The sequence below is a fragment of the Trichoderma harzianum genome (genome assembly GCF_003025095.1).
Source record: "Trichoderma harzianum CBS 226.95 unplaced genomic scaffold M431scaffold_1, whole genome shotgun sequence".
Taxonomy (NCBI): Eukaryota; Fungi; Ascomycota; class Sordariomycetes; order Hypocreales; family Hypocreaceae; genus Trichoderma; species Trichoderma harzianum.
In genome coordinates, this window is record NW_020209249.1 from 1764559 (window position 1) to 1788186 (window position 23628).

At 50.1% G+C, this 23628-nt stretch overlaps 7 protein-coding genes across 7 annotated transcripts; 3 read left to right on the top strand and 4 right to left on the bottom strand.

Moving 5' to 3' along the window:
* Positions 1-1174: 1174 nt before the first annotated feature.
* On the top strand, positions 1175-1594 carry M431DRAFT_552 (hypothetical protein; the record flags this gene model as incomplete). The annotated part of the gene is made up of 2 exons (XM_024921360.1): positions 1175-1364; positions 1425-1594. 2 exons carry the CDS (start codon positions 1175-1177, stop codon positions 1592-1594), a joined length of 360 nt encoding a protein of 119 aa, XP_024780186.1.
* Positions 1595-1892: 298 nt separating this feature from the next.
* On the bottom strand, positions 1893-4279 carry M431DRAFT_476987 (hypothetical protein; the record flags this gene model as incomplete). Its single annotated transcript, XM_024915527.1, has 5 exons — positions 1893-2300; positions 2371-2534; positions 2610-2700; positions 2760-3713; positions 3797-4279. The coding sequence occupies 5 exons, from the start codon at positions 4277-4279 to the stop codon at positions 1893-1895; spliced, it is 2100 nt and encodes a 699-aa protein (XP_024780187.1).
* Positions 4280-6025: 1746 nt separating this feature from the next.
* On the bottom strand, positions 6026-9215 carry M431DRAFT_502644 (hypothetical protein). Its single transcript, XM_024918181.1, has one exon. The coding sequence runs from the start codon at positions 8830-8832 to the stop codon at positions 6442-6444; it is 2391 nt and encodes a 796-aa protein (XP_024780188.1). The 5' UTR covers positions 8833-9215; the 3' UTR covers positions 6026-6441.
* A 1207-nt stretch (positions 9216-10422) lies between these two features.
* Positions 10423-12913, top strand: M431DRAFT_502645 (hypothetical protein). The gene is made up of 4 exons (XM_024918182.1): positions 10423-11290; positions 11482-11994; positions 12059-12200; positions 12277-12913. Exons 1-4 carry the CDS (start codon positions 10908-10910, stop codon positions 12670-12672), a joined length of 1434 nt encoding a protein of 477 aa, XP_024780189.1. The 5' UTR covers positions 10423-10907; the 3' UTR covers positions 12673-12913.
* A 240-nt stretch (positions 12914-13153) lies between these two features.
* On the bottom strand, positions 13154-13990 carry M431DRAFT_73268 (hypothetical protein; the record flags this gene model as incomplete). Its single annotated transcript, XM_024922114.1, has 1 exon — positions 13154-13990. The coding sequence occupies one exon, from the start codon at positions 13988-13990 to the stop codon at positions 13154-13156; it is 837 nt and encodes a 278-aa protein (XP_024780190.1).
* Positions 13991-14978: 988 nt separating this feature from the next.
* On the bottom strand, positions 14979-16853 carry M431DRAFT_489274 (hypothetical protein; the record flags this gene model as incomplete). The annotated part of the gene is made up of 3 exons (XM_024916655.1): positions 14979-15034; positions 15097-16262; positions 16333-16853. The coding sequence occupies 3 exons, from the start codon at positions 16851-16853 to the stop codon at positions 14979-14981; spliced, it is 1743 nt and encodes a 580-aa protein (XP_024780191.1).
* Positions 16854-22430: 5577 nt separating this feature from the next.
* M431DRAFT_184620 (hypothetical protein) lies at positions 22431-23161 on the top strand. The gene is made up of 2 exons (XM_024913166.1): positions 22431-22984; positions 23040-23161. Exon 1 carries the CDS (start codon positions 22702-22704, stop codon positions 22951-22953), a length of 252 nt encoding a protein of 83 aa, XP_024780192.1. The 5' UTR covers positions 22431-22701; the 3' UTR covers positions 22954-22984; positions 23040-23161.
* Positions 23162-23628: the final 467 nt, after the last annotated feature.

Below are 23628 nucleotides of genomic sequence, written 5' to 3' on the forward strand. Positions count from 1 at the left end.
GGTTGGAGGCCTAGACCGCTGCGGGGAGCAAGTTGCGATGGTCTGGCTGTCTTAATCATACCAACTCGTTGCTAAGAGAAGTAGCAAGAAGCTAGCTGCAGTAGTCGGCTTGGACCGAATGATTTTCAGCTGCTTTGCCTCGGGACCAGCTTGACCGAGAAAATGAAAGAGAAAAACGTGGTTTTCGCGGGGCTTCAATAGCTTGGAAGCTTACTTGCACGAGAAGTCCGGCCCTGTTGAAAAGATTGATAAAAACGTAAGAAATGCAGTCGTCGAAGCTTGGCGGATGGGAGGAGTAATATGCTGCTGTTAAGCCGAAATGATCATCTGACAGCGGCTTAGATGGAAGCAGGGGGGTTTGAAAAGACAAGATAAGCTGCCAAGCTATTGATCTAGAATGCTACTCTGTGATTAGCCATGCATCGGTATTGGCAAAGGAAACAAGGTTGTCTGTGCTCTTCCTTTGCGAATCCTTGGAGCTGAGTCTGGGTCGAGAGGAATTTTCGTGGCAGCTGCTATATGCCTCTTGTTAGCAGATCATCCACTACTTTTCCGTCAATCTCCAGAACGTGTAGATAGTCAAAAAGGAATTGAAAAAAATACGGCAGACGGGAGAGGTGGGGAAAGAGGAGGAGAGGTTGGAAAAGAGACGCTAGTCGTACCATCGCAGCTGGGAAAAACAAGCTCGACTAAAAAGCGGGCGAAGGCATCGTGATCTCTGCAAAGCAAATCGCCATCCCACACGTGGCGCCAAGTTATCCGGGCACTTTCTTGTGCTTGTAGTCTTGCCAAAGTTCTGATCTTGACAATTCATTAGCTCCCTTGTTTGCGAAATCGAGGCTATGATCCGGAATCTGCAAATCATCGAACAAGGTCAGATCCTAAGCGGTGGCAAGTGATCAGCAGCGTCGTATGTATGACGTCTGTGACGTGATGCTCTGTGCTTTCCGGTAACACGGAAATTGCTATATGTTTGCAGCTTGGCGGCATCTTTAATTCAACCCAATTCTCATCTCCGGCCATTTTCCCATTTGAATCGGGATTACAACTACTCCATCTACAAAGTCAATAGAAAAAAGGACGGCATATTTTGAGCCTCATTGTCTCTACCCCGCAACGCCTCTGCTGCTCTTTCCACCACTGAAAGACCCATCCCACCAACCTCATATCTACCATGGACTACATAAACAAGTTGACTGGCTCTGGAAATGATGTGGAGAATAACTCACAAGACCGCCGCTCAGAGGGTTTTGATACGAACAACGCCAACCAAGAAGGGAACAGCGGCGGCTTCATGGACAAGATGAACAGCATGGCTGGCGGAGGAGCTCAAGGCGAGAAGAATGAAGATATGCTCGACAAGGGTCAGCCACCTTACACTTGATTCTTAACCATTGTTCATCCGCTAATATGGTGCCCTTTAGCTGTCGATTTTGTGCAAGAAAAGTTTATGGGCCAGGGCGATCAGAGCAACGAGTCGGCGGCGGAGCAGGCCAAAGATGAGGCCATCTCGGATTTTATTCGTGACAAGTACAAGGACACAACAGGAAGTGACTTTCCTATCGAGGACAAAGATAGGCAATATGATCTCTAGTGTAGCATGGTAACATCGCGAGGGTCAATCTGGAGTCATTGTTTGATGCAAAGATGTAAAAAGCAAAGATTGTAAGTAAAATAAACAAAGCATTGCAAGTTCGCTTGACAGCTGGGTCTCTCCGATTGAGACGTTGAAAAAACAGTATTTCCAGCTCATACATACTCAAAGAAAATAAGACAACAGATGAAAGGAAGCAAGAACACTAAGCTAGCTATGCAGTGCCTGATTGATACGGGAGTGAAACCCCCTACTTGGTAGCTTCAAAACACGATCAAGCAATTAACCAAATTGCCATTTAGAAAATATCCTCCCTCCCAACGTCGCCATCGACACATCTCTTGACCCAATCGAAGACGACATCATACCACATGACGGTGTTTTCTGGTTTCGTAGCAACATGGCCTTCGTCTGGAAAGGTCAATAACCGACTGGGGACGCCCTGGGCCTGCAACGAGTTGAATGCCGTCAACGCCTCTGTAATCGAGCATTGTTTATCTTTCTCTCCGTGGATAATGAGGGTTGGCGGCGCATTTTTCCAGCCATAGAAAAAGGTTGATCGGGCCATGTCGTTCTCATAAATCATCTCTGATTCCGTGTATTGGTATGATGGATCGAGTTTGTCAAAGTTGTCAAAGATGGGCTCTTTATGCGACGAGGTCACCGGGGGATCGATCGTACCGCTTTGGTAGACTGCGCAACAAAACTGGATCAACAAAGTCAGTCTGAATCTGGCCAAAACCGAGTGTTTGATTGAGATCGTTTGTTATTCTAACCTTTTTGGCAACTTCGTGTCCCAACAGCTTATTCACAAGATATGTGGCACTGCTGCTTCCCACCACCGCGGCCTTTGCCTTGTCAAGATACGGCACATTTTCTAGATCGTCGATGAGGCTGAGGAGATCTTGAAACGGCTCGTCTCCTCCTTGATTACGAATGCCTGTGCGAAAACGATTTTAATTAGTAACCACCGAGCCACACCCCCCTATCATAGCTGGGACAATGATTAACGTACGTCTCGTAAACTCTAGCCCGTACCCGCTACTACCAGCAATGCTGGGAAGGATAATGATGTAGTCTTGCGACGCCCAAGCAGCAAAGTTGTTCTAGCAGAAAAAGGTCAGCATACAACTGATCAGATTACCAGCGATGCAGTCACACATACCGTCGTGGACCATTCATTATTCCAAGCCATGGCCGGGCTACCATTAGGCATCAGAACCCAAGGATACTCTTTGGTCTCGTCAAAATCTCGCGGCCGAATCATCCAACAGTGAATAAAGTGCCGGTTTGCACCCTCGCACCAGATCTCGGTCACCATATCGGAGGAAAGACCAAATTTGGCACCGCTCTTGGTTGCTGAAGAGATTGTCCTCACGACATTGGCTTCCGAAACTTGGACAATCTGCCACAGGCTACTGTCAACAAAACTGGACGACGTTGTTAGGAGAAAGTCCCAGCCTCCCTCTGTCAACGGATAAAAGGCATTACAGCTGCTGCCGGTGAAGAAAACGCTCGGCTTGGCCCCGTCCTCCAGCATGAGGAGGGAAAGGGTTTCGTGACCCAGCTGGTGGCTTCGCAAAATCACAGAGTCGGAACTACCGGCAAACTCAAAGGCCCTTGGTGGGTTTTGATCCTCATCATCGGCGCAAGTCACGAGGTCGAAGACATCAAAAGCGTCCAGCGAGGAGACGGAAGACAAAAACAGCCGAGTGTTGTAGGGGTCTTCATGGGCTGTGTAGAGAAAGCCGATGCTTGACGAGTTTGGGGTAAATCGGACGTTTGTTATCAAAGCAGGTTCAAAGGTAGTGGGTATAAAAATTTGTCTGGGCATTCCATATGGCGGCAAAGAGAATGAGTGCAGAGACGCAAAGTAAATGGAAGTGGCAGGGCTTCCGTCTGGCCCTCGCTCTCTCAGGTTTCTCGCAGCAAAAGCAATCCCGCCACGGCAAATATCAAAGTCGTTGCAGGGCACATCGGTATACGTGCGAGATGGAGCCTCCAAATCTATATCGTCAATCAGGTTATGGAGCTCCCCTTGAAGCGTCCAGTGGTGGTCGCGGAGGACAAGCTCGTTGTACCAGAGACTGCATCTATTTGGTCTACGTGAGGCATTCCACTGCATAAAATGGTTAGTATAAAGGAGCAACGGTTTAAGAAAGTAGATAAAAGAGCGCCACCAGGATGTTAGTGTTGACCTACAATGGGGATTTCAGCGTCGTAAATCCTTGCTGTTGATCCCCTCTGGACAGCCTCTTGGTTGTACAGCCCAGAGTCACCAACCAGACCTGTGACTACAAAGGCGACGCTTCCATCAGCCAGCTCTTTGAGCTTCAGGTTTGACACGGGGGCGTCGATTTCTGCCGCCATGTAGTGCTCGGCGGACACATCTCCAGCAGATGCCACCATGACCTGGGTTCGGCCCTTTTCTGCCGACCGCAGGTAGAGGATGTCAAGCTCTGTGCCGGGAATCCACACGGCATCATGGACTCGAGGATCATTAGAAAGCCGGGTGGAGTTTCCCGTCTTGATGTCGAGAATCCGGACTTCATGGGTAGTTTTGTCACCGAGGACGTGTGCTGACACTGTGTAGAGTGCATGAGTCCCGTCTCTATTTGGAACGGCCGGGCCACGCCTTGGGTCGCTCAGCAGAACTTCGGGCGTAAGCTTCTGAACTCGAACCATGGTGAATTTCGATGCAGAAGATTGATGATGGCTTCTGGTTGACCTTGAGTCTCTACGAGTTGAAAAAAGATTTGACCTTAGTAGACCAAAGATCGCCCGCTTCCCAAGATGACATGACGGCAAACCAGGCTCTAGTGGAGTTTGCTTTTAAGAAACGACGAAACAAGGCGAAGGCGCGACCAGGCAGCATTTGCTTACTTGCCTCCAATTCGCCGCTCGGGAGGATTGCAGCAAATGGGCTCGAGATGGCTTGCCCCCGCTCTTGGACGCGTTGGCACATGCGTGGCACGATAGAAGAGACTCGCCTTGCAAGGCATTCATGCATTCGGAGGAGGAGAATGTTTCATCTCGATTGGATCCTAGTCGGCTTTCTTTTCATTTTGGCGTGATTGCCTTGTGATTTTCGTATCAGCTGGAGTAGTTGAAGCTGCATCATAGCTTCCCAGTGCTGCTTGGAGGCTGCCACGCCACAACTAGACAATGTTTGCTGTTGGTAATGGTAGGCGATCGTTGAGGGAAGCTGGAAGGAAACCAGTCGCCGGTTTGAGAGGTTATTAGGACAAATGATATTCAAAGCTGGCGGTTGGACAAGCCATGTATGGGCGATGTTTTTTTATCAGTATGTAGGATTTGTTTAGATGTGCAAAAATGGCCAGAGGGAAAGAATGTGCGGCTGAACGCAACATTGGTACTTGAACAAGAGCCTGCCCTTCGACCTTGTAAAAGGCACGCCAATTGTCAAATTCTTCATTGTAAATCCATTAGAATACAATCACATTAAATGAATGAAGATGCCGAATAATTCTCTTACAAAAGAGACCCGGACAAAAGGGTTGATTTAAAATGCTAATGATGGAGTGCGCAGCATTTGACTTACAGCGGGGTACCACTGATGGGATACACATAGTGGGCTCAGCTAGGTGCAGTCCATGAGGAGTTTGAAGTGCCAGTTAAGATTACGCTCTTCCGGGATATTAATCCAGATGTCCAGATAAATATAAAAAACTACATTACATAGAATTTTTGATTTTTTATTGATTATTTTCTCTATGTATCTCATCCATGATATGTTGTGTTGTAGTAGTTGGCAGAATGTATGTACACCGGTGATAGATTTCTACCTGCAATATGCTACACAACAGCATCAGATGCACTATATAATTCCTCCTTTGTTTCATCATGGTATATCTAAGGGAGATTCAAACAAAACACAAAGGCTATTTGATACGCCCGTTTATGCCAGTTCTCTTCCAGGAGATCCTGCTGTTAAAAAGACCACCTGTCTGTTCACATTCTGTCACGAGAATTCAGTGCCCACCAACTGAACAAAGAACACATCACTTAACCTTAAACCCGCTGGCACCAATCCGACATCGACCTGTGGCCCCAAAACATAAATACCTAGTAGGCAATGGACGAATGATGGTCAATTCCGGGTACACAAATCTGGGTGACGCACTCACAAAAGCAGCCATAAAGCATCGTGTCGCCCCACCTCTGCTTTCTACCCATCTGGACCTCAACCTCAACTTCGACCGAGTGGTGCCCTTACGGAATAGGAACGGCGATGATCTCTCATATAGGGAGTTTCCCATCGGATAGCAGACGAAAACTATCGTCCGACAAGGCTGAGAGGGCCTTTTGAAATGGTGGTGGAGCAGGATGAGAGCAGAGGTTTAATTCCGAGTATGGTCTCGGTGGTTCGGCGATTGAATGATGCTGGCCAACTCGCCTTTTTGACACCACAAACAACAAATTTGGATGTTCACCTCTTGCTATTCGATGACTCAACATCACACCATAAAACACCAAGAGCGGAAAGCGAAAATAAGCGAATAAGGAGAGGCTCCATGTACTACTACTATAGGTCCCTACTACTACTGAGGTAATCTAGCAACTGCTTGAAGATAAAACCTACCAGGGCACCCATCCAATCTGTAAATCCGCCAAGCAAACTTGAAGTACATGGAATAAAGCCGTAACTCTCTCTCTCTCTCTGCCTTTGTAAAACCCTTGAGAAAAATGACCGTCCACATTTGAAATCCCAGCGTCCGGCTCCGAACTCGCCAATGACAAACCGTAACCCACTACCACTTGCTCCGATGTTCCGTGCCGAATTTTCGCTCGAGATTTTCCCAGACATGTCTGCCGAAATTTCCAACCTAAACGATCTGCCACGGGCGCAGCGTGGGAGCGAGGATCTCCATCAGATTGACTGCACGGTTCATCTCTCGCTCAGACGCGGCCTCAAACTCCCTTCGCAGATTCTCGCACCTGTTGACTCGTCTGAGGCCACCGCTGTGGCTGTGGCCGGGGGTGTGGTTATGGATGTGGGCGAAGCCGTCATCATCGTCACTCTTGTTGTCGCTACTGCCACCAGCCTCTTCGTCTTCCACCTCCTCGATAGTGGCACAGTGGCTGCGGCTGGTATCGCGGTACTCAAACTCTGCGACGTGGCATTCGTAGATGGATGCGTGCTCAAAGTCCACAAGCATGATTCTATCAAGCTGAGGATTGTAGAGCATGTTTCCCAAGTCTGCGTCGTTGTGAACCAGACCGGCATTGTGCAGTTCCGTGTAAGCCCTGCGTGTAGAATTGACAAATCCGTAGCTTGCCTGGGATTCCTTGAGCTTTTCCACAGGCCGACCGGCCCAGCTGAGAAGCATGAAGTGGCTGTAAGCGGCGCTATCGTGGTCAAAAGCCGCTTCAAGCTGAACAATGCCGAGATAAACGGGGACGCAACCTCCTTGGACGTCCCTGAGCCGAGTGTACGTGTCTCCTTCGCGCAACAGACGGGGCACGTTTCCTTCCGTGACACCCTTGGCAACGAACGTGTAACCGTGGGATGGAATCATGACCTTGAACATGGCTCCCAGGGAGCCTTTCAAGTCAAGTGAGACGCAGCAGCCAGATACGTGACGAGTGCGGGCAAGCTGGCTCTGAACCAGTCGGAGAAACTCAAGGTTGCTGATGTGTTCATCTCCGTGCTTTTCGACATTGGGGCAAGCTTGGTCAAGAGCTGAGCCATTGGTCAAACCAAGCAGGCACTCTTGGGTGCAGTATTGGCGCTGTCGAATGTCACTAACAATGACCTCGCCATCTACAAACCAATAGGTTTGTTTGCCATCGTCGACGAAGCCTTCTTCTCCATCCTGGCATGCGTATTGTTGATCTTCGTCTCTCTGGGGAACAAGTTCCCCATCTTGTCCCCATACGAGATTAATGTCAACGGCCACGTACATGTCCTCGTCAATGTCGAGGTAGTAATCGTCATACTCTTCATACTCGTCCTCGTCATCCTGATTGTTGTTTTCGTCGTTTTCATCCTCTTCGTTGTCTTCACCGACCTGTTCGTACTCTGCGTCGACATCATTCATCACCTCATCACCAACGCTAGTAGCGCTTGAGGAGCCTGGTGCGCTCTGATACGACGTCATGTTGAGCAATGCCTCGCTGCGGCTGCTCCTCCAAACATCAACGTTTGCGGTTCTGTCGTGCCACTGCACAGAACGGGGTTCCGCTTGCATCGCTCTGATTATGAATGCAAAGATTTGACCGACAGCAGAGTAGCGCAGAGTTGATTCGTCTTCATCACAGACGTCAATGTCGGGGATGCTGACATAGTAGTGCACGATAGACGGGTCGTCGTCATGAATCTCCAGAAAGATGATGGCGTCTCCCGTGTAGATGTAGCCGTACGGCACACCCGACTTCACCATGCGGTCAAAGAGTTGAGTAATGGTAGCAGTAACGACCTGCTTGGATGACGACACAAAGGTGAATGTGTCATCCTCTCTTCCAATAACATCGCGCTCCGGAATAATATCATCAACCAGGGCCGTGGCAATCTCTTGCACCATGGGTGGATCAGTTGGCCTGTACTCCATTCCGACAACAGGAAAAGGTCGACCACACTCGGTGTTGGAGTAGACACAGAAGCTGCAATGTTCATCGTCTTCAACGTCTGAATCATTATCATCTTCGTCAAGAAGGCCGTACGTTATGTCTCCGGTGAGACCAACGGCTTTGCTGAGGTCTTGGTCGTCCAAAACTCCGTGAAGCAGGTTCATGACGGCCTTGGATATACCCAGTCGCTCAAACACGCAGAGTGTCGGGTGGCCGTTGATGGGCTCCATGGAGAAATATTCATCGTGCACTTGTTCCATTGAAGGGAACATCTTCTGCAAGAGGGCTGAGTTGTCGTCTGCCAGCACCACCTTCCAGACCTCCATTTGCTTGTCCATGAAATCAGGAGACAAAGCAATTTCTGCAGGATACAGTTTACCCTCGGGTTGAAGTGTGGTAGCTTGCGAACAGCACGAATCGCCGTTAATGGTCTGCGCTGCTCGATTCATATTGTGGCATGACGCAAGATATTGACGTAGATTTTGCAGCTTGCCATCCTCTTCCTGTTGCTGGAGAGGCTCACGAGTCACATTGTTGGGCTCTTCTTCAGGAATAGCCCACAAGGCTCGTTGCTGCGCATCTTCCTCAACGTGGGTAGTGCAACTGGCGATGGACAAGGCCAAGTCGGTTGGTACGTTGTCAGACATTTTTGGATATTGACGAGTACCATGCCCCAAGGGAAGATGAAAAGGGGGAGAATGCAGAAATATCAAAGATGCGCAATATTGCTTGAAGAAGGATTGGTTTAACGAGAGACAGATGACGAGTGAGTTTTTGGTGGGATCGTCACCCGTCAACTCAGCTCTTTGGTGGAGAGATGGTGAAGAAGAAGAAGAGAAGATATGAGGAAGGAGGAAAAAAGAGGAGGAGGAGGATGGGGAGGAGAGGAATCGGGGACTAAATGACCCGGGAGAAGTGCCAGCCAGCCTGCTGCCAGCTGTGAAGCTACCTATGCTACAGCACTTTATTGCCCAATAGTCCACCAGCAAACCACCACTGGACTTGATTTACAGGCCTATGAAGTTACTCTCGGTCCCCTACAGCTCACTTGTCTTGGGAGGATTCAAGCTACATAGTAGTGTGCATATCGGCTGCTTCATACATGAGCCTAGCGAGTTGCAAAAAAAGAAAGCACGCGAATGAGATGTCGCAAACTACTCTCCCGACCCCAAAAGAACAGCCCAGTTTGCTCTCCCTTGCATTGATCCTTGAGCCTGGAGGGGGGGCTGCTCTGCTCCGTCAGCGTAAAGGGACAAATTGGATCAATCGTATAAAGCCCAATGGCAGGAAAACACAACAGAGGACGTTGAGGCCATCAGCTGGTGTTGCGGCTGATGCCATTGGCGCACGCTCTCCCATATTTTGTCACACCGAGTGCGCACCAGCAAACACCGGCATAGCAGATGCATATAGTACATGTACCTAAGCATGGACGTAGCAAATGAGACAGAGCCGTCTCCGTGTGATTGCTACTGTATTGTCGTATCCGATGGCCCAAGTACTGCTACCTACATGGGGAGGTCTTGGAGGAAAGATTGAGAGAAAACACTGGATGGAAGGGGGGAGTGTTTTCGAGCCTCCGTCATTTTACTCACACGCCCACCAACTATCCAATAGCATCTGTGCATGCTTCTAAGTTGGAGGAGGAAAGAACAGGCGTATGCACGCACATGCATTCAATCGTACTCGTATGCAAGAAAAAGCAAGAGCAATCAATCCAAACTTGGAAGCAAAAGCAAAGCAGAGATTGGCCCAGCGGCTGGAAGCTGAAGCTGAATGGACACTTGTACGACATGGGCGCCTTCCCCCGGCACTGCACCGCGGCAGCTAATCGCCTCTCCGCCTTCGCGCCTACCATAATTGAGAGTTGAGTGCAAAGAGCAACCGGTAGCGAGATTTGCGGATCTGAGCCACCGCGAGTCCACTTAGGTACAGAGGTACCTACAGTAATGGAAAGTGATGGTGGGGCAGTTATAATGGCAAGAGTGGTGCAGGCACAGTTCAGGTTCCAGGTCCGATGGAAGGTGCTTGGGTGCTAAAAGGTGCACGTCAGAAGGTCGATGCCAGAAGGAGCTGATGCCAGAAGGTGCTGAACCAGTACCTGCCAACCAGTACGTACTAAATCCCATGATACCAGGAGTTGAGGTGTAATATGCCAGATTTACAGAGTACAGCGCGCTCTCTTGTATTGACAGTTAATAGGTAGATCAAATAGAATTCATGGTGTTTGTAGCACTCGCGTGAGATGATTAGTATTCCCAGTTGCCGTCAAGTGGCGTCAACGCCGATGATGACATGGATGCTCGGGTACCTTTTCACTAGACGCCATACAAAACTGCACTCGGCAGCATTATTATCATCTTGGCACCGGCCTTGAATCTATCCGTTTCCATCCTCGCTCGGTATTGCCTAATAGCAGCCCTCAAATGGGTGATTGTGAACCGGAAATCGGCAACGCTGTATGGAGATGTTGGTCTCGGATTATGCCATTATCACCGAGGTACTTCCACCTGTACTGTGATTAGGTGAAGCCTTAAGTTCACTTGTTCAGTGGGGGGCGAAACTTGCTCTGGTCATGTTTTTGCAACTCACTGCTTTATAAAGAACCGTCGGCGCACCCAGAGTAGAAAAAAGAGGCTGAAAAGATTGAAAATGAAACGGTAAAAATCAAACAAAAAGGACAAAGGGAATTGGAAAGACAAAGACGAGAAAAGGACTCACAATGGAGGAATCACCATCTCTCCTTGTCCGGTTCCTCTCCGAACTGGGCCTCGTTTCTCTCTACCACAGCAAGCCCGACGTCAAGCTTCTCTGTCTGCAGCGATTCGTCCGCCTCTTCGCCTATGGCGCATCCACGCTCGTCCTGGTGCTCTACCTCCAGTCGCTCGGCATCTCTAAGACCCGGATCGGCCTGCTCATGACGCTGACGCTGGTGGGCGATGTTTGCATCAGCTTCTGCCTCACTCTGGTGGCCGACGGGCTGGGGAGAAAGGCGATTCTCGCATTGGGCGCCCTCATGATGGTGGGCAGCGGCGTCGCATTTGCCGTGAGCGACAACTACTGGGTTTTGCTGGCGGCTGCAATCTTTGGGGTCATTAGTCCGAGGTATGTAATATGTTACTCTGCAAATGCAAATGCAGATGCAGATGCATCCTGCGCTGTTTGTGCTTTTGCATTGCGCTGTCCCATGCAGCGCTGTTGCCATGCATGCAGCTTCATGTGCATGTACAGCGCAGCAGCCCAATGATATTTTGGGGGAATATCGGCGTTAACCAGGTGGCATTAAATCTTTGTAGTGGCAACGAGATTGGTCCGTTTCGAGCCATCGAGGAGAGCGTTGTCGCCCACCTCACGGAGCCGGCCTCGAGAAGCGACGTCTACGCTTGGTACAGCCTGCTTGGCACGGCTGGGACAGCATTTGGACTCATGACCGGCGGATGGGCTGTGCAGTATGTTTCCACCGTCCTCCACTGGGAACTGATCGACGCCTATCGTTTCATCTTCTATGGCTATGCTGTTGCGGGCCTGGTGAAGTTGTCTCTTGCTCTTCTTTTGAGCAGCGCGGTAGAGGCAGATGAAAAGGCTTCCTCTGCCAAAGCGACGATTAAATCCAATGGAGCGGGCGACAACACCGAGACATCGCCTCTCTTGGGTAGTGGAAATGCGAGCCCACAAGCAGACGAAGAGCGAAAGTCTCGCGGCCGAGTTGGAGCTCTTCTGCCTGATATCAGCAAAGAAGGCTACGCTATCATGACGAGCCTGTGTGTCTTTTTCGCATTGGATGCGTTTGCCTCTGGGTTGGCTTCCATGTAAGACTTCTCTTCCACCTTCTCCCTGGTTTCACAGACTAATCAATGGCAAACTCATGCTTAGGTCCTGGGTGACTTACTTCTTCCGCTGGCGTTATGGCATCGAAGAGGGCAAGCTCGGCTCCATCTTCTTCGTTACTAGCATCACCTCGGCTCTGTCAATGCTTGTGGCCTCCTCCCTGGCCAAGCGGTTCGGCAACATCAAGGTACGTTAATTTCCCTTCTGCCGCAACCTTGTACACTTCGGCCGCAATTTTCAACTAACCACTGACATCCAATTAGACCATGGTATTTACGCATCTGCCCTCGTCCATTTTCCTCTCGCTCATACCCGCCTTCCCCGACGTGCGCCTCTCCCTGCTGTTCCTATGGCTCCGCGCCTCCAGCCAGAGCATGGATGTCGCACCGCGGGCGGCCTTCCTAGCCGCCGTCATCAAGCCAAGCGAGCGCACTGCCATCATGGGCGTCATCAACGTGGTCAAGACAACCGGTGCCAGCCTAGGCCCCTTCTTGACTGGTACCTTGGCAGATCACGGCCTGTTTTGGGTCGCCTTCGTCACAGCCGGGTGTCTCAAGGCGACCTATGATCTGGGCATGCTTGCAGTCTTTCAGAATCACGAGAAGCACGCAGCTGAAAGAGAGGAGCGAAGTGGGGAGGCGAGTGCTGCCTCTGCGTAAGTGAGACAGAGAGGGTGTGATTACACCAAAGACATGGGAGTTCAAGCCGCGCAATATTATCAGCTGTCAGGCTGAGACAACCAGGTTGGAAAATACACGCTATACCGACCTCCCGATTATACTGTGCTGCTATCTATGAAAGTACAAAGCATTGCTTTTCCAGCCAAAGACTGTTACTGACCGCCATTTTACCTCCCGTATAAATTAATATGGCATCACGATGAAGTATAACAGAGAAAGAGAAAACAAATAGAAACAAGTGGAAAAATCAAGAGTAGCTTAGGCCTACTAGAGAGTCACAGAGGAGAAAAGAAGATGGCAACTTAGACTAGAGATACTCTTTAAGAAATGTCTGTAATGATTCATGGCTAATAATACTAGTTTGTACGAACTTTTGCAAACCGGGACCCTTTCCACCGTGTGCCTTCATAACTCCAAACGTCCTCTTTCGGACGTTGTTAAACAATCTGTGTTATCTTTGTTAGTCCAGCTGGCTAGAAGGACCAACTTGAACGTCTTCCCCGTTCAACTCCTGAATTTCTTCAGTCAATTCATCCCAAACTTCCTCAGTCGTCCGACCCTGAGCTTCCTCGGCCACCTCACCCAGAACTTCCTCAGTCAATTCACCCTCATTTTCTTCAGTCAACTCATCCAGAGCTTCTTCCTCGGTCAACTCACCTTCAACTTCTTCGGTTGCGGTATTCTCTTCACTCTTCCCTCCCCCCTTGCCACGTCTACCTCGTCTACCACGCCTGTTCCGCTTGCCTTGTCCGCCCTGAGCAGACTCGGCATTGCCCTGAGCCGCATCCTCAGCAGGCGCCACCTCCTCAGAGGGACCAGCCATGCTGGAAGAGCCATATTCGTCAGCAGAACTTCGCGTCGGACGTCGACGACGAGTTCTGCGAAGGAGCCGAGGGGGATCTGGGGGAAACGCGGGATTGGGTGGAGTGGGGGGCAGGCTGTCAAGAAATCGAAGAATCATGCCATGCCGAAGCACTTCTTCGGGCTCAGGAGGTCCAATGTAAAAGGCATTAAGCGCTGGATTCGAGGTACGCCACTGATGATAGTCTTGTAGCGTTTGATGGTATGCCACTCCGTCTATCGGCTGAACGGTGCTGGGGTGGTTGAAACTAAATGTATTCAGCCCATAAAAGGTTGGGACAAGAGGATCGCTTGGTGCGTTGTAGTATTGTTGAAAACCATAGCGAGAAGCTGCATCCAGTTCACCAGCTAGAGAGGACAGCTCTGGAAACCCAGGAGCCCGAGGATCGTTGAAAGCTGGTGGACTCTGGGGAGGTGTAGTTGGAGGACTTTGCATGGTGTGAGGAGCTCTGGGAGCCATTTGAGGGGCTTGAGTGGGCCAAGGATCAGCTCGAGGCGCGTGAGGCATGTAAATATTTGTAGGGACTTGATAGGTTTGATAGGACTGATAGGGCAGATACTGCGCCCGGGAGGCTCCAGGAGCGTTTTGAGGAGCAATGTATGGTTGATAATCTGCTCGCGGTGCTCTTGGAGCATGTAGATGAGCTCGAGGCGGCTCAAAACCAGTTCGAGGACCTTGAGGGGCATGTGGAGGAGCCGCTTGAGAACCTCGAGATGGCCGAACAGTTGCTGTAGGATTGCTTTGACGAACTTGGGACCGTTGAATATATGCCTGAGGGACATTGGGGGCATTTCGGGGTGCTTGATTTGGCCGAGTATGCGCGCGAGGAGCATTCGGAGCGTTTCGAGGGGCCTGCAAAGGCTGGAATTCTGCTCGGGGAGCATTTGGAGCGTTTCTAGGGGCTTGTGGTGCCCGAGACTCCACACGAGGTGCTTGTGGTGCCTCAAACGTCTCTTGAGCAACGCCAAGACGGCCCTGAGGCGCGGCAAGGCTTTGGGTCCGTCGAGGGGCTTGAATGCTTTGATTGTCCTGAGGAGCTCTATGAACTTCAGTAGAGACACTCATTGTCCTTGGGGCTGGGGCTCTGGGAGCATCGTGAAGAGCAGGCTCTTCGTCTCGAGCATTAGGCGCCTGCGTGCCCCGTTGAGGAGGCATTTGCGTACCCTGTTGAGGAGGCATCTGAGCTCTCGTCGTACGCGTCCCTGATTGCTCAAAAAGTATCCTCAAGATGATGATGAAGCGAAAAAACCAGGCAAGTGGCTGTTCAAGAGTTTGAAGAACTTGGGGATGCGGTGCAAGATAATATTGTAGATTAGGTGGTTGGGTACCTGGGACAGGAAACCAGAGATATCCGGGTGGAGGATGTGGAAGCCCCTGGGGCGTTGGTGGGTAAGTAATTGACTGGAGCTGTGAATATATCGGATCAATGTCCAGCTGCATCCGGAGAAACCTGGGATACGGTCCAAGAAGCATATACCCCTGAGGACTAGGAACAAATATCCTGGGGTGCATCCATCCACAAGGAACTTGGCTCGTAGGACCAAGATCGAGGGTGTCAGAAGGCACCGGGTTGGTTACCATGACATTAGCGAACAAACCGAGCCGCAGCAACAGCTCTGGAGAGGTGGTGGCTACTTGAAAAAGGTTCGATAGCCTGGTGAGACTACGCAACTCGGGCATCCACTTCCGGACGAAGGTTCCGTTGGGGTCGAGCTCGAAGGCTGTGTGGACAGGAGAGATGACCGTATCTCTGCCGTTCAGGTCAGGACCAATCCCGGCATATTGTTGCCATCTGAACCACTGGATAGGATTGTTGTGATCTAAACATAGGGAAGCTACCCACTCCGCGCCTATTCTCCAGTCGATACCAGCAAACTTTGCAAGAAAGTTGGCAATAAGCATAAACGATTGGGCCCCAATGTACCCAGTGAAAAGGAGTTGCCGCATGATTGCGTCAATGAGCCCGTATCCCGTGGCTCCTACTTGGAACTGCACGAGAGCCCCCTCGATATGGAGAGTGCAAGGTTCCTGTTCAGGGCAGGCTTCCTCGGGATCGGGCGATTTCCATTCGATCTCCGGGTCTCTCCCCTCACCGGAGCCTTCGAGGTCAAACAAGGTGTTGCGATACTTTCTAGAGCCTAAAAGGAGAAAGTCTCTGCCAAGAAGCCACAGTCGAACTGCCCTTGTCCCCGGATTCTCGCCCCCTTCCCAACCTTGAGTCTCCGCGTATTCTGGCACGTAGCCATTTTCTAGGTTCAGCAGTTCTTCATGAATCTGCCGAGCCGTTATACATCCAAGAGACAGGTAAGGTGTGAGCTTAAGACATTCATCACTTTCCTCCAAGTCGTTTAAGGTGTCAAATCGCGACACAGCGCCCTGTTTGACAATATGCTTAAGTCTGCGAGTGCCATGTGTTTCGCCACCAATACAAGTGGACTCCGCTATCACGCCCCTGAAATCAAGCCCATAAAAATACGAGAAGTCAAGCCTGACAGGTCCCTGGAGCCGACTGATAAGCTCCGGTAGTGTGTCTGGAATCTCGTATGGGCCTCGCTGGGGCGGAAGTGGTACATGATCTGGGAAGGGGGGTAGAGAAAGAGGCGCCTCGATCGAATCGCGGGCGTCATCAATCACGGGCTCCATTAGCCTCTGAAAGTCGGAGAGCACATCAGGCACTTCGCCTACTGACTGCAGAGGGGCGTCGCGTCTGTTTCCACGATTCAAAAGTTAAAAGCTGATAACACCAACAAGATAATTCCGTCAATAGGTCAACTTACAGATCGACGAACGGCTCACGATCGCGAAATTTCACATAGTCGATCCCAAAGTTATAGCATGCGGTATAAACCTCTTGCTGTTCACTTATCTGCTCAGGGGTATGCCCTCTGGCCATCCACACGCTAGAAATCTGAGGACCGCCTTTGTCACTGGAATAATGCTTGTAAATACTCTCCAAGATGTCGTAGAAACGCCCGACTCTAATGATGAGTCCATTATCCAGCTCCTCCAGCCGCTCCTTCATGTCCCAAATTGCTTCTGCGAGGAATTTGACACGATGAAGACCGCATTTCCAGACTCCAGAGTTCTCTGAAAGTGCTCGAGGGTACGGAGATCTCTCTCCATTCTTGAGGAGGCCAGATGTTTCAACCTGGTCAGGGTCCAGGACGTATACAGGGAGGAGGTGGGTATAGGAACATTCGTCGTTGATGTTATGACGAGATAGAAGGTGAAGAATGTGGTTGTCAGCAACTCTAAGATCGCGCCTCACTAAATAGATGACGATACGTTCTTCAGACATCGGTTCTTCAGACGTCCGTTCTTTAGACGTCCGTTCTTTAGACGTCCGTTCTTCAGACGTCCATTCTTCAGACGTCCATTCTTCAGACATCCATTCCTCGGACATCCACTCTTTAGACATCTTTGCAGAAGCTTTGGCAAGGATATAGGGGTAGGCAAGATGTGGATAAGGTGTGACAAGGTGTGCCAAGGCGTGTCAAGTTGTACGGAGGGTGTATCAGATCGGAAGCTTGTTTTGACGGATGGTCTCTGCGATCAGTTGGAGTTAGCATCTGCCCGTAAGGCTAGACGAAGGAGGGTAGATGGTATCAATGATTGGGGTCTAACCAAGCCAGGGCCAGTAGATGCTCCTTCACCTGATTGAGGGCGGGCCACAGGACTCAAAGCACACCTTGCGGGGATGTAGACAGCGGCGAACACGGCAGCTAAGAAGACGGCTAAGGGGATGGCGAACGATCTAGTAGCTAACCAGATGGGGAATTTAAGTGGAAGAGAAGTCAGAAAGACAAATTGGTTGGTGTTGAGCAAGTTGAATCGGAAAAATCCGTGATAACTTTACAGCAGTATGGTCTGGAGTGATGAGAAAGGAAACAGAATTCACGACAGCAGCTACGTCTCATTTATATTCATTCAACACAAGCCACCAGAGCCTCAACATATCAGTTCATCGACATGTTTGCCTTGAAATCAAGCGAGCGAGGTGATGATCGTCCTGTTTAGCTACTAGCAGGGTATAAGCTGCTATGTACCTCAAGATGCGTCCGAGCGCGCCAGATGCACATGAAGCATTACATGAACATGGACCAGATGCCTGGACAAGTGCCAGCCAACCTTGACCGAGTGAGACCCTTTTGGCATCATCCCCCCCCTTTCTCTTTCTTTCTTTTTTCCTCTATGGACTAGTGGAAACTGAGCTGTCCCGGGGACGCACGCTCTGCTGCCGGGGACATGCCCAAGCGATTCTAGCTCGCCCTTGATAACATGGTAAATGAACAGAGCAGGGGCACAGCCAACTAGGGGACTGGGAAAACGCGATGGCGCGTGCCTGTATCGGCCGTGATGCGGCTGAAAGGGTGCCTTGGCTGTGTACTAGCATGGTCATGATCAAGCCGTCTTGACGCTACTCGTACATGAATTGCGGGCAAGACAGCATAAGATTGAAGCCCGGGGGATGGGTGTGGCGTGTTCTCTCTCTCTCTCTCTTTCTACCTATCAGATCTACCCATTATGGTACCTCCTTATGTCTACCCCTGGCCAGCCTGGACAGAAGCTGCGAATACATGTACAGTATGAATACCTCGAGTAATCAACTGGGCCTATGGAGTATATGCAGGCCGCAGACGAATGAGCGGATGAGGTTTGTGACGAGGAGAGACGAGGTGCCGCCATACTACCTAGTACCTAGGTAAAGACTCTAGACCTGTCTCTTTCTTCTCCTCCTCACTCCCTCGCATGAGAAAAGAAGGCTTCTTTTTTTTCTTACCCCCTAAAAGCCGCTGGTCATCGGCGATAAAGTCCGGGCTTGGGCTTTTCATACTTTTGCCATATGACAAGACAAGGTTTGTTGATATAAGATGAGAATGAGACGGCACAGGAAAACCCAAAGAGAGAGTACAAGCCGGTACGTACCTCTGTACGATCTCCAGAACCCCGTGAGTGAAATCTAGATCGAGAAGCGCCAATTGGTGGTGAGGCCCGGGAAATGGGAATAAGCGGGGTCGAGACGGAATTGTCTCAGCACACGGACAATGAGGCTTGCGTTAGCCTGGTGGCTTTTTTAATGGAAGTTTTATGCTGGGCTGTGTAAAAAATATGAAAGTCAAGCGCATTTCCAATCTATCTGCATGGACCGATTATGGTACACTTTGTTGGTTTTTTTTCTTCTTCTTTTTTTCACGGCTCCAATATGCTTCTCATAGTCACATAATGGTTTTAAATGCACCAAGAGCCAGTATAAAGCTTTCATAGCAACTACTGGGCTTTATTCCGGCGGGAAGGCCCGCTAGCCCACTTCGCCGATCGGCCTTAGAACCAGGTACGCTTCTAGGTACCGTAGGTCCACTTGCCGCTAGCGCCATGGCCTTAGTACCGGATCATCAGACTATCGCATCTGGGCTGCTAATTCTTACAAGCACTACTTATCATAATATTGACAATAGTATAGAGCTATTGGGCACTAGATCTATCTCTCTGCCGTGTGATCAAAAGATGGGCGAGAGAGGTAGTAGTCCATCAAGGTACGCCGCTATAAGTGTGTTAGTACCGAATGTGCATGAGCTGCACTGAGTGCCTGTATCTTCCAGGTCTCTCGTCCGCAGCAGGTCAGGCTCCGGTTCATGCCCTCTCTGCACACATTGTATGGCAAAGCATCTCCCACTCGCTGACCGCTTAGCGACGCAGTACTTCTTCGGCACCTGGTGCTTCAGTTGCTTGTACCCGTACGTCTACTCGCTATAGCTCCAGCGCCAACACGCCTGTATTAAACTCACTATTGACCTGGAAGCTACGCCACCGCCATCGTGGAGGCAGCTGAAACCACCCTTGCCGCAGTGTCCATATTATTTTGCTCGCTATGTGCGTGTTGGTACCCGACAATAGAAGCCTGAGAAGAGAGCCTGGAGCTTTTACCTGGTTCTGCTCTTCTCTGCTCTTTTCTAAGGCACACGCCCTGCTGTGAGAGAACAATTGAACCCAGAAGTACCGCTACCTGGTACTTTTCAAGCAACCTGGTGCATGTTCCAGGCAGGGACGTACCTGTCGTACTTGTACCTGTAGAGCGGCCTTAGGTATTGAACCTCTGTGCAGGGAACAGCTCATGTCGCGCCTTCCTTCGGGGGGTGAGACAAAAATGCAGCGGCACTCCCCCACCATCCCATTCCGTTCCACCTTATCGCCCAGACTTCGGCCTCACTCACTCACCACACCGAGACCTCCCTGTGACCAAATATCATGGATGCTTTCAATGGTTTGATTTTGCTCTATGATTGGAGACGAGCGGTGGCAAAGCCCAATCACCGACAGCCGCAAGAAGAAACGGCAAATACGGCTGCCGGCCGGACAATTGCGAGTAAGAAGGCCAACAATCCACCAAAATCAGCCCCAGCTTCATGTGTATATGTACTCGTACTTACTGCATCTAGTAAGGCATTCCTGTATGCCCGGCTTCCTCTTATCTACTGAGAGTAAAGCTTTGTTTTCTCGTTCATAGCGGCATGGACAATATCCGAGATTCAGATGGTCGACATCCGGCTCTCAGCCAGGCTCTCCTCTCTCACAGACCCCCGTTCCTCGACGCAATGACACGCCAGAGCTTGACGCACCAGCATGGGCAGGGGAGAGAAAGTCGTGCCAATAGACACCAAATGCCGGCTCTTTGCCCATGTAGCAGCATGGCTAATGTCGCCCAATGAATGAACTCATCAAAGAGCCGTGCTTGATTTCTCCACCCGTGTTTCAAGCGGTGCTCCTCCTCCTCCTCACCGAGTCTCGGCCTGCATTTTCCATGCCCAGAGAAAAGCTTTGGCCTGTGTGGGCCAACACGAAAGGTAATTGGTCACCTGAATCAGCCTCACTCTGCTCAACAAGATGGCTCCAGCCCAGGGCCGAACAGTTTCGGGATGACCTCAGCCAGGTGATGCTAGTATTGCATCTATGCTCACCCAGGAGGAAAAACACAGGGCAGCTCTTTCTAATGCCCTGATTTTCCAAGCATAGGAGAGAACCCTCCGGACTGTGGTCAACCTGAATCAAGAATAATTTCTTTTTTTTTTTCGCCAGAGTACGAAGTGCCCAATTATGAGGCTCGTTTGACGCCCCGTGGATCTCGTACGCCGGTAGTCGAGAGTCATACGGCCTGTGCTAACCATATTCTTAGACACAACTCCCCATATCTCCCAGCCGTGTAACACGGGCATAAGAGGCGCATTTGCAGCCTTACCCCGTACGGTTGGCGCAATCTGAGGACAAGATCTTCGTGTACTCTTGCTCAATTCGTCGCCAGCCACAGCGGCAAACTCCTCGTGACTAGACTCCAGGGGTTCCAATTCGCTTTTCATTGGACGCCAAATTATCTTATGGGTTGTTTTTACGGATAGCTTTGACTGTCAGCTCTGATAGGGCTAATGATGGGTAACTCCGTTTCTTTGTATGCCGGTTGAGTTTCTCAGTCTCTATGAGAGCGGGAACTGGGCCTTGAAACCATCTGGCAGATACTGGGCTCTTCCCCTTCAAGCAAGCCAATAAACATACCTCCCCATACTTGATACTTTCGGCTCACCATATAAAGATGGCGAGCGCAACAAGAGTAAGTCTCATCTTAGGAGGGTAAGAGAGAGGGGGGAGCAGAATGGTTACTCGCGGCTATTCCAGCTCTTCCGAGGGCCATCCAGCTTCAACACTAGCCATGTTATGTACACTAGTTTCACCAGAGCAAGCTGAAGCTGCATATACGATATCGAACCAGTGTCTCCCTACTTAGAAGCCAAGGACAACACACCATATAACCGAGAGATTGACCAATCTTGCCTCACCAGATACCAGGCAACCTTGATTCTGGGGCTGCGTCCTCCGCACTGGCCACTTTGGGCCGTCACGCGCCTCCATGTTTGACTCTTATGCCAAAGGAGTGAGACTTGCTTTATCTCTCTTGCTATTTTGTCGAGCCCATCAAGGTCGTCTCACCAAAGAGCACAAAGTGCTTTGTACAGAAACAAAGTGACTATGAAAAGACTCCACCAAGAGCCCTAGCGATCCACACATCCAGCTCGGAAGCTTCCGCGTCTAATCAGACAGTCCCTCCAGCTAGCCACTGGCTCAAACTTAGCCCTTGAAACCAGCCAACCCTTTTACAGTAATGTCTACCAGCTAATATTGGTGTCACAGGCCATTTCACCTCTGGCAGCGGACCGGAGAGTTCTTCCAGCGTGACCAGATACCCACATGCGCATTGCCGCCCATACGCTAGCCTCTACATGTCCTCAGAGACAATGACAGGCTCAGGTCCATGAAAGATTGAGTCATGGTCAGGCCATGTCGGCGATCATCCATGCACACTCCCTCCCTTTGGCACTTATAAACAGCTGCTTGGCAGAGCTACGTTTGGCTGGGTTAGTCATTCTCGAGATGCCTGCTCCCCGGTTTCCTTGCTATGCCTAATTCATGGTAGCTTAGTCGTGGCTCAGCCCGATGAACACGCCGGCGATCTCTGTCCACGATCGGACATGGAACTTGAGCCCTGTGAAGGGGGGTTGGAGCTGGCCACGAGAGAGGCATCTCGCTTCAAACAATCGATGATTATGCGGCTGTAATGGCTGTAATCATCTCGCATCACCCCCCTCTTGAATATACCAGGATGTCAATAATCAAAGGGAGGCGACTGATGGTGCTGTCTTGTGCCATCATTGAACACACAAACGATGTGTCGTTTTCTTGAAATGGCGCATTTTACCCAAAGTTTCAAGAGACATTGGCAGATTGCCAATGAGAGTTAAAGAAAAAGAAAAAAGACAAAAAATCAGACATTGATGCTGGGCGGACATGGGGAAGCATCCCACAGGAGTAAGGGGTTGGAGTTGGATCCTGTCATAATGCTTGCCAGAATGGGGCTTTTGTTCTCGAGGTGATGAGGACCGAAATTGTGTCTTTTGCCCAGGGAGCCCGCATTCTACTCAAGGAGAATGTCTTGACGCTTTGTTAAACAGTCGCCGTGCTTTGCATCTGTTCATCTTTAATAGGCCTTAATCCAAGGCCACCGATTCTACTGGCTCCCATCTGCTTTCCAGTCTTCATCGCACTTGATTCCGTATTAGAGTCCACTCAACAAATCCCTTTCTATCGCTATAATCACAGCCATGTGTCTGTATACCGTCGCGTCCGTCGTCTATGAGAACTGCCTACCTGATCCGCCGCATCAGATCAAGTGTGTGGTGTTTCAGAGGTGTATAAGCGAGCAGAAGCCCGATCCCGTCTGCCAAAACCCAAAGCTCAACCTTTCGCCGACAATCATGCCGAAGCACCGAAAAAAGGGCCAATGCAGCGTTTGTCCGACATACATACTCCCCATCAGGACGGGGCAGTCTACATCGAGCCAGGAGACCATCTAGAGTGAGGAACAATGTAAATGCAAGCCACCATGTCTGTCTACGCTTACAAGCCGGAGCAAATTGGCTGACCGATCGTATGAATATAGTACCTATGCGAAACTGTTGATGGTGAGTGGAGTGAAGCATGTAGTGGAGGAACTTGAAGCGGTGGATACATGTATAATGACTGTTTGCTCGGTGGTGCTTTGGAATGCTGTTGAAGACGATGTAAAATTGATGCGATTTATTATGGATGGGTTAATGCAAGGACTTTCTATTGTTGTAATTCTTGTATAGTGAATTGATCATCTGCCTGCTACATTTACATGTTCGCCTGTAGTCTGCACCTGAATTGTTGAAAAGTTTCTACTCAGTGCTCTTCTCATAGCCCTTGACTCGAGTACAAGAGTAGGAGTTGTGTTGAACAGCTCGGCATATTCTTAGCTCTAGGGTAGGATCTTGTGCGGTAAAACGAAAAGAGCATCACGCCGACGGAAAAAGCATTGTACTTGCATGAGAAAATGACAAAGAAAAGAGGGGGGAAATGTAGAAATGGATTCGAATTGCTATATCTTACCACTAAATTAGGCGACTCCCAATGCCGGGATTGCAGTTAGTAAGACAATAATGTCGTGATCTTGTGGGAGCATAACACACTTTGTAAGAGGCTATTACGAATCATCTGAGTAAAGGCTG

What these genes read in the sequence shown, in the direction of transcription:
- M431DRAFT_502645 (XM_024918182.1), top strand. Translation starts at nt 10,908, where the DNA reads ATGGAGGAATCACCATCTCTCCTTGTCCGGTTCCTCTCCGAACTGGGC. An exon ending in TTTGGGGTCATTAGTCCGAG is followed by an intron (nt 11,291 to 11,481) that starts GTATGTAATATG and finishes AAATCTTTGTAG; the next exon opens with TGGCAACGAGATTGGTCCGT. An exon ending in AGCGGTTCGGCAACATCAAG is followed by an intron (nt 12,201 to 12,276) that starts GTACGTTAATTT and finishes ACATCCAATTAG; the next exon opens with ACCATGGTATTTACGCATCT.
- M431DRAFT_502644 (XM_024918181.1), bottom strand. Translation starts at nt 8,832, where the DNA reads ATGTCTGACAACGTACCAACCGACTTGGCCTTGTCCATCGCCAGTTGC.
- M431DRAFT_184620 (XM_024913166.1), top strand. Translation starts at nt 22,702, where the DNA reads ATGTGTCTGTATACCGTCGCGTCCGTCGTCTATGAGAACTGCCTACCT.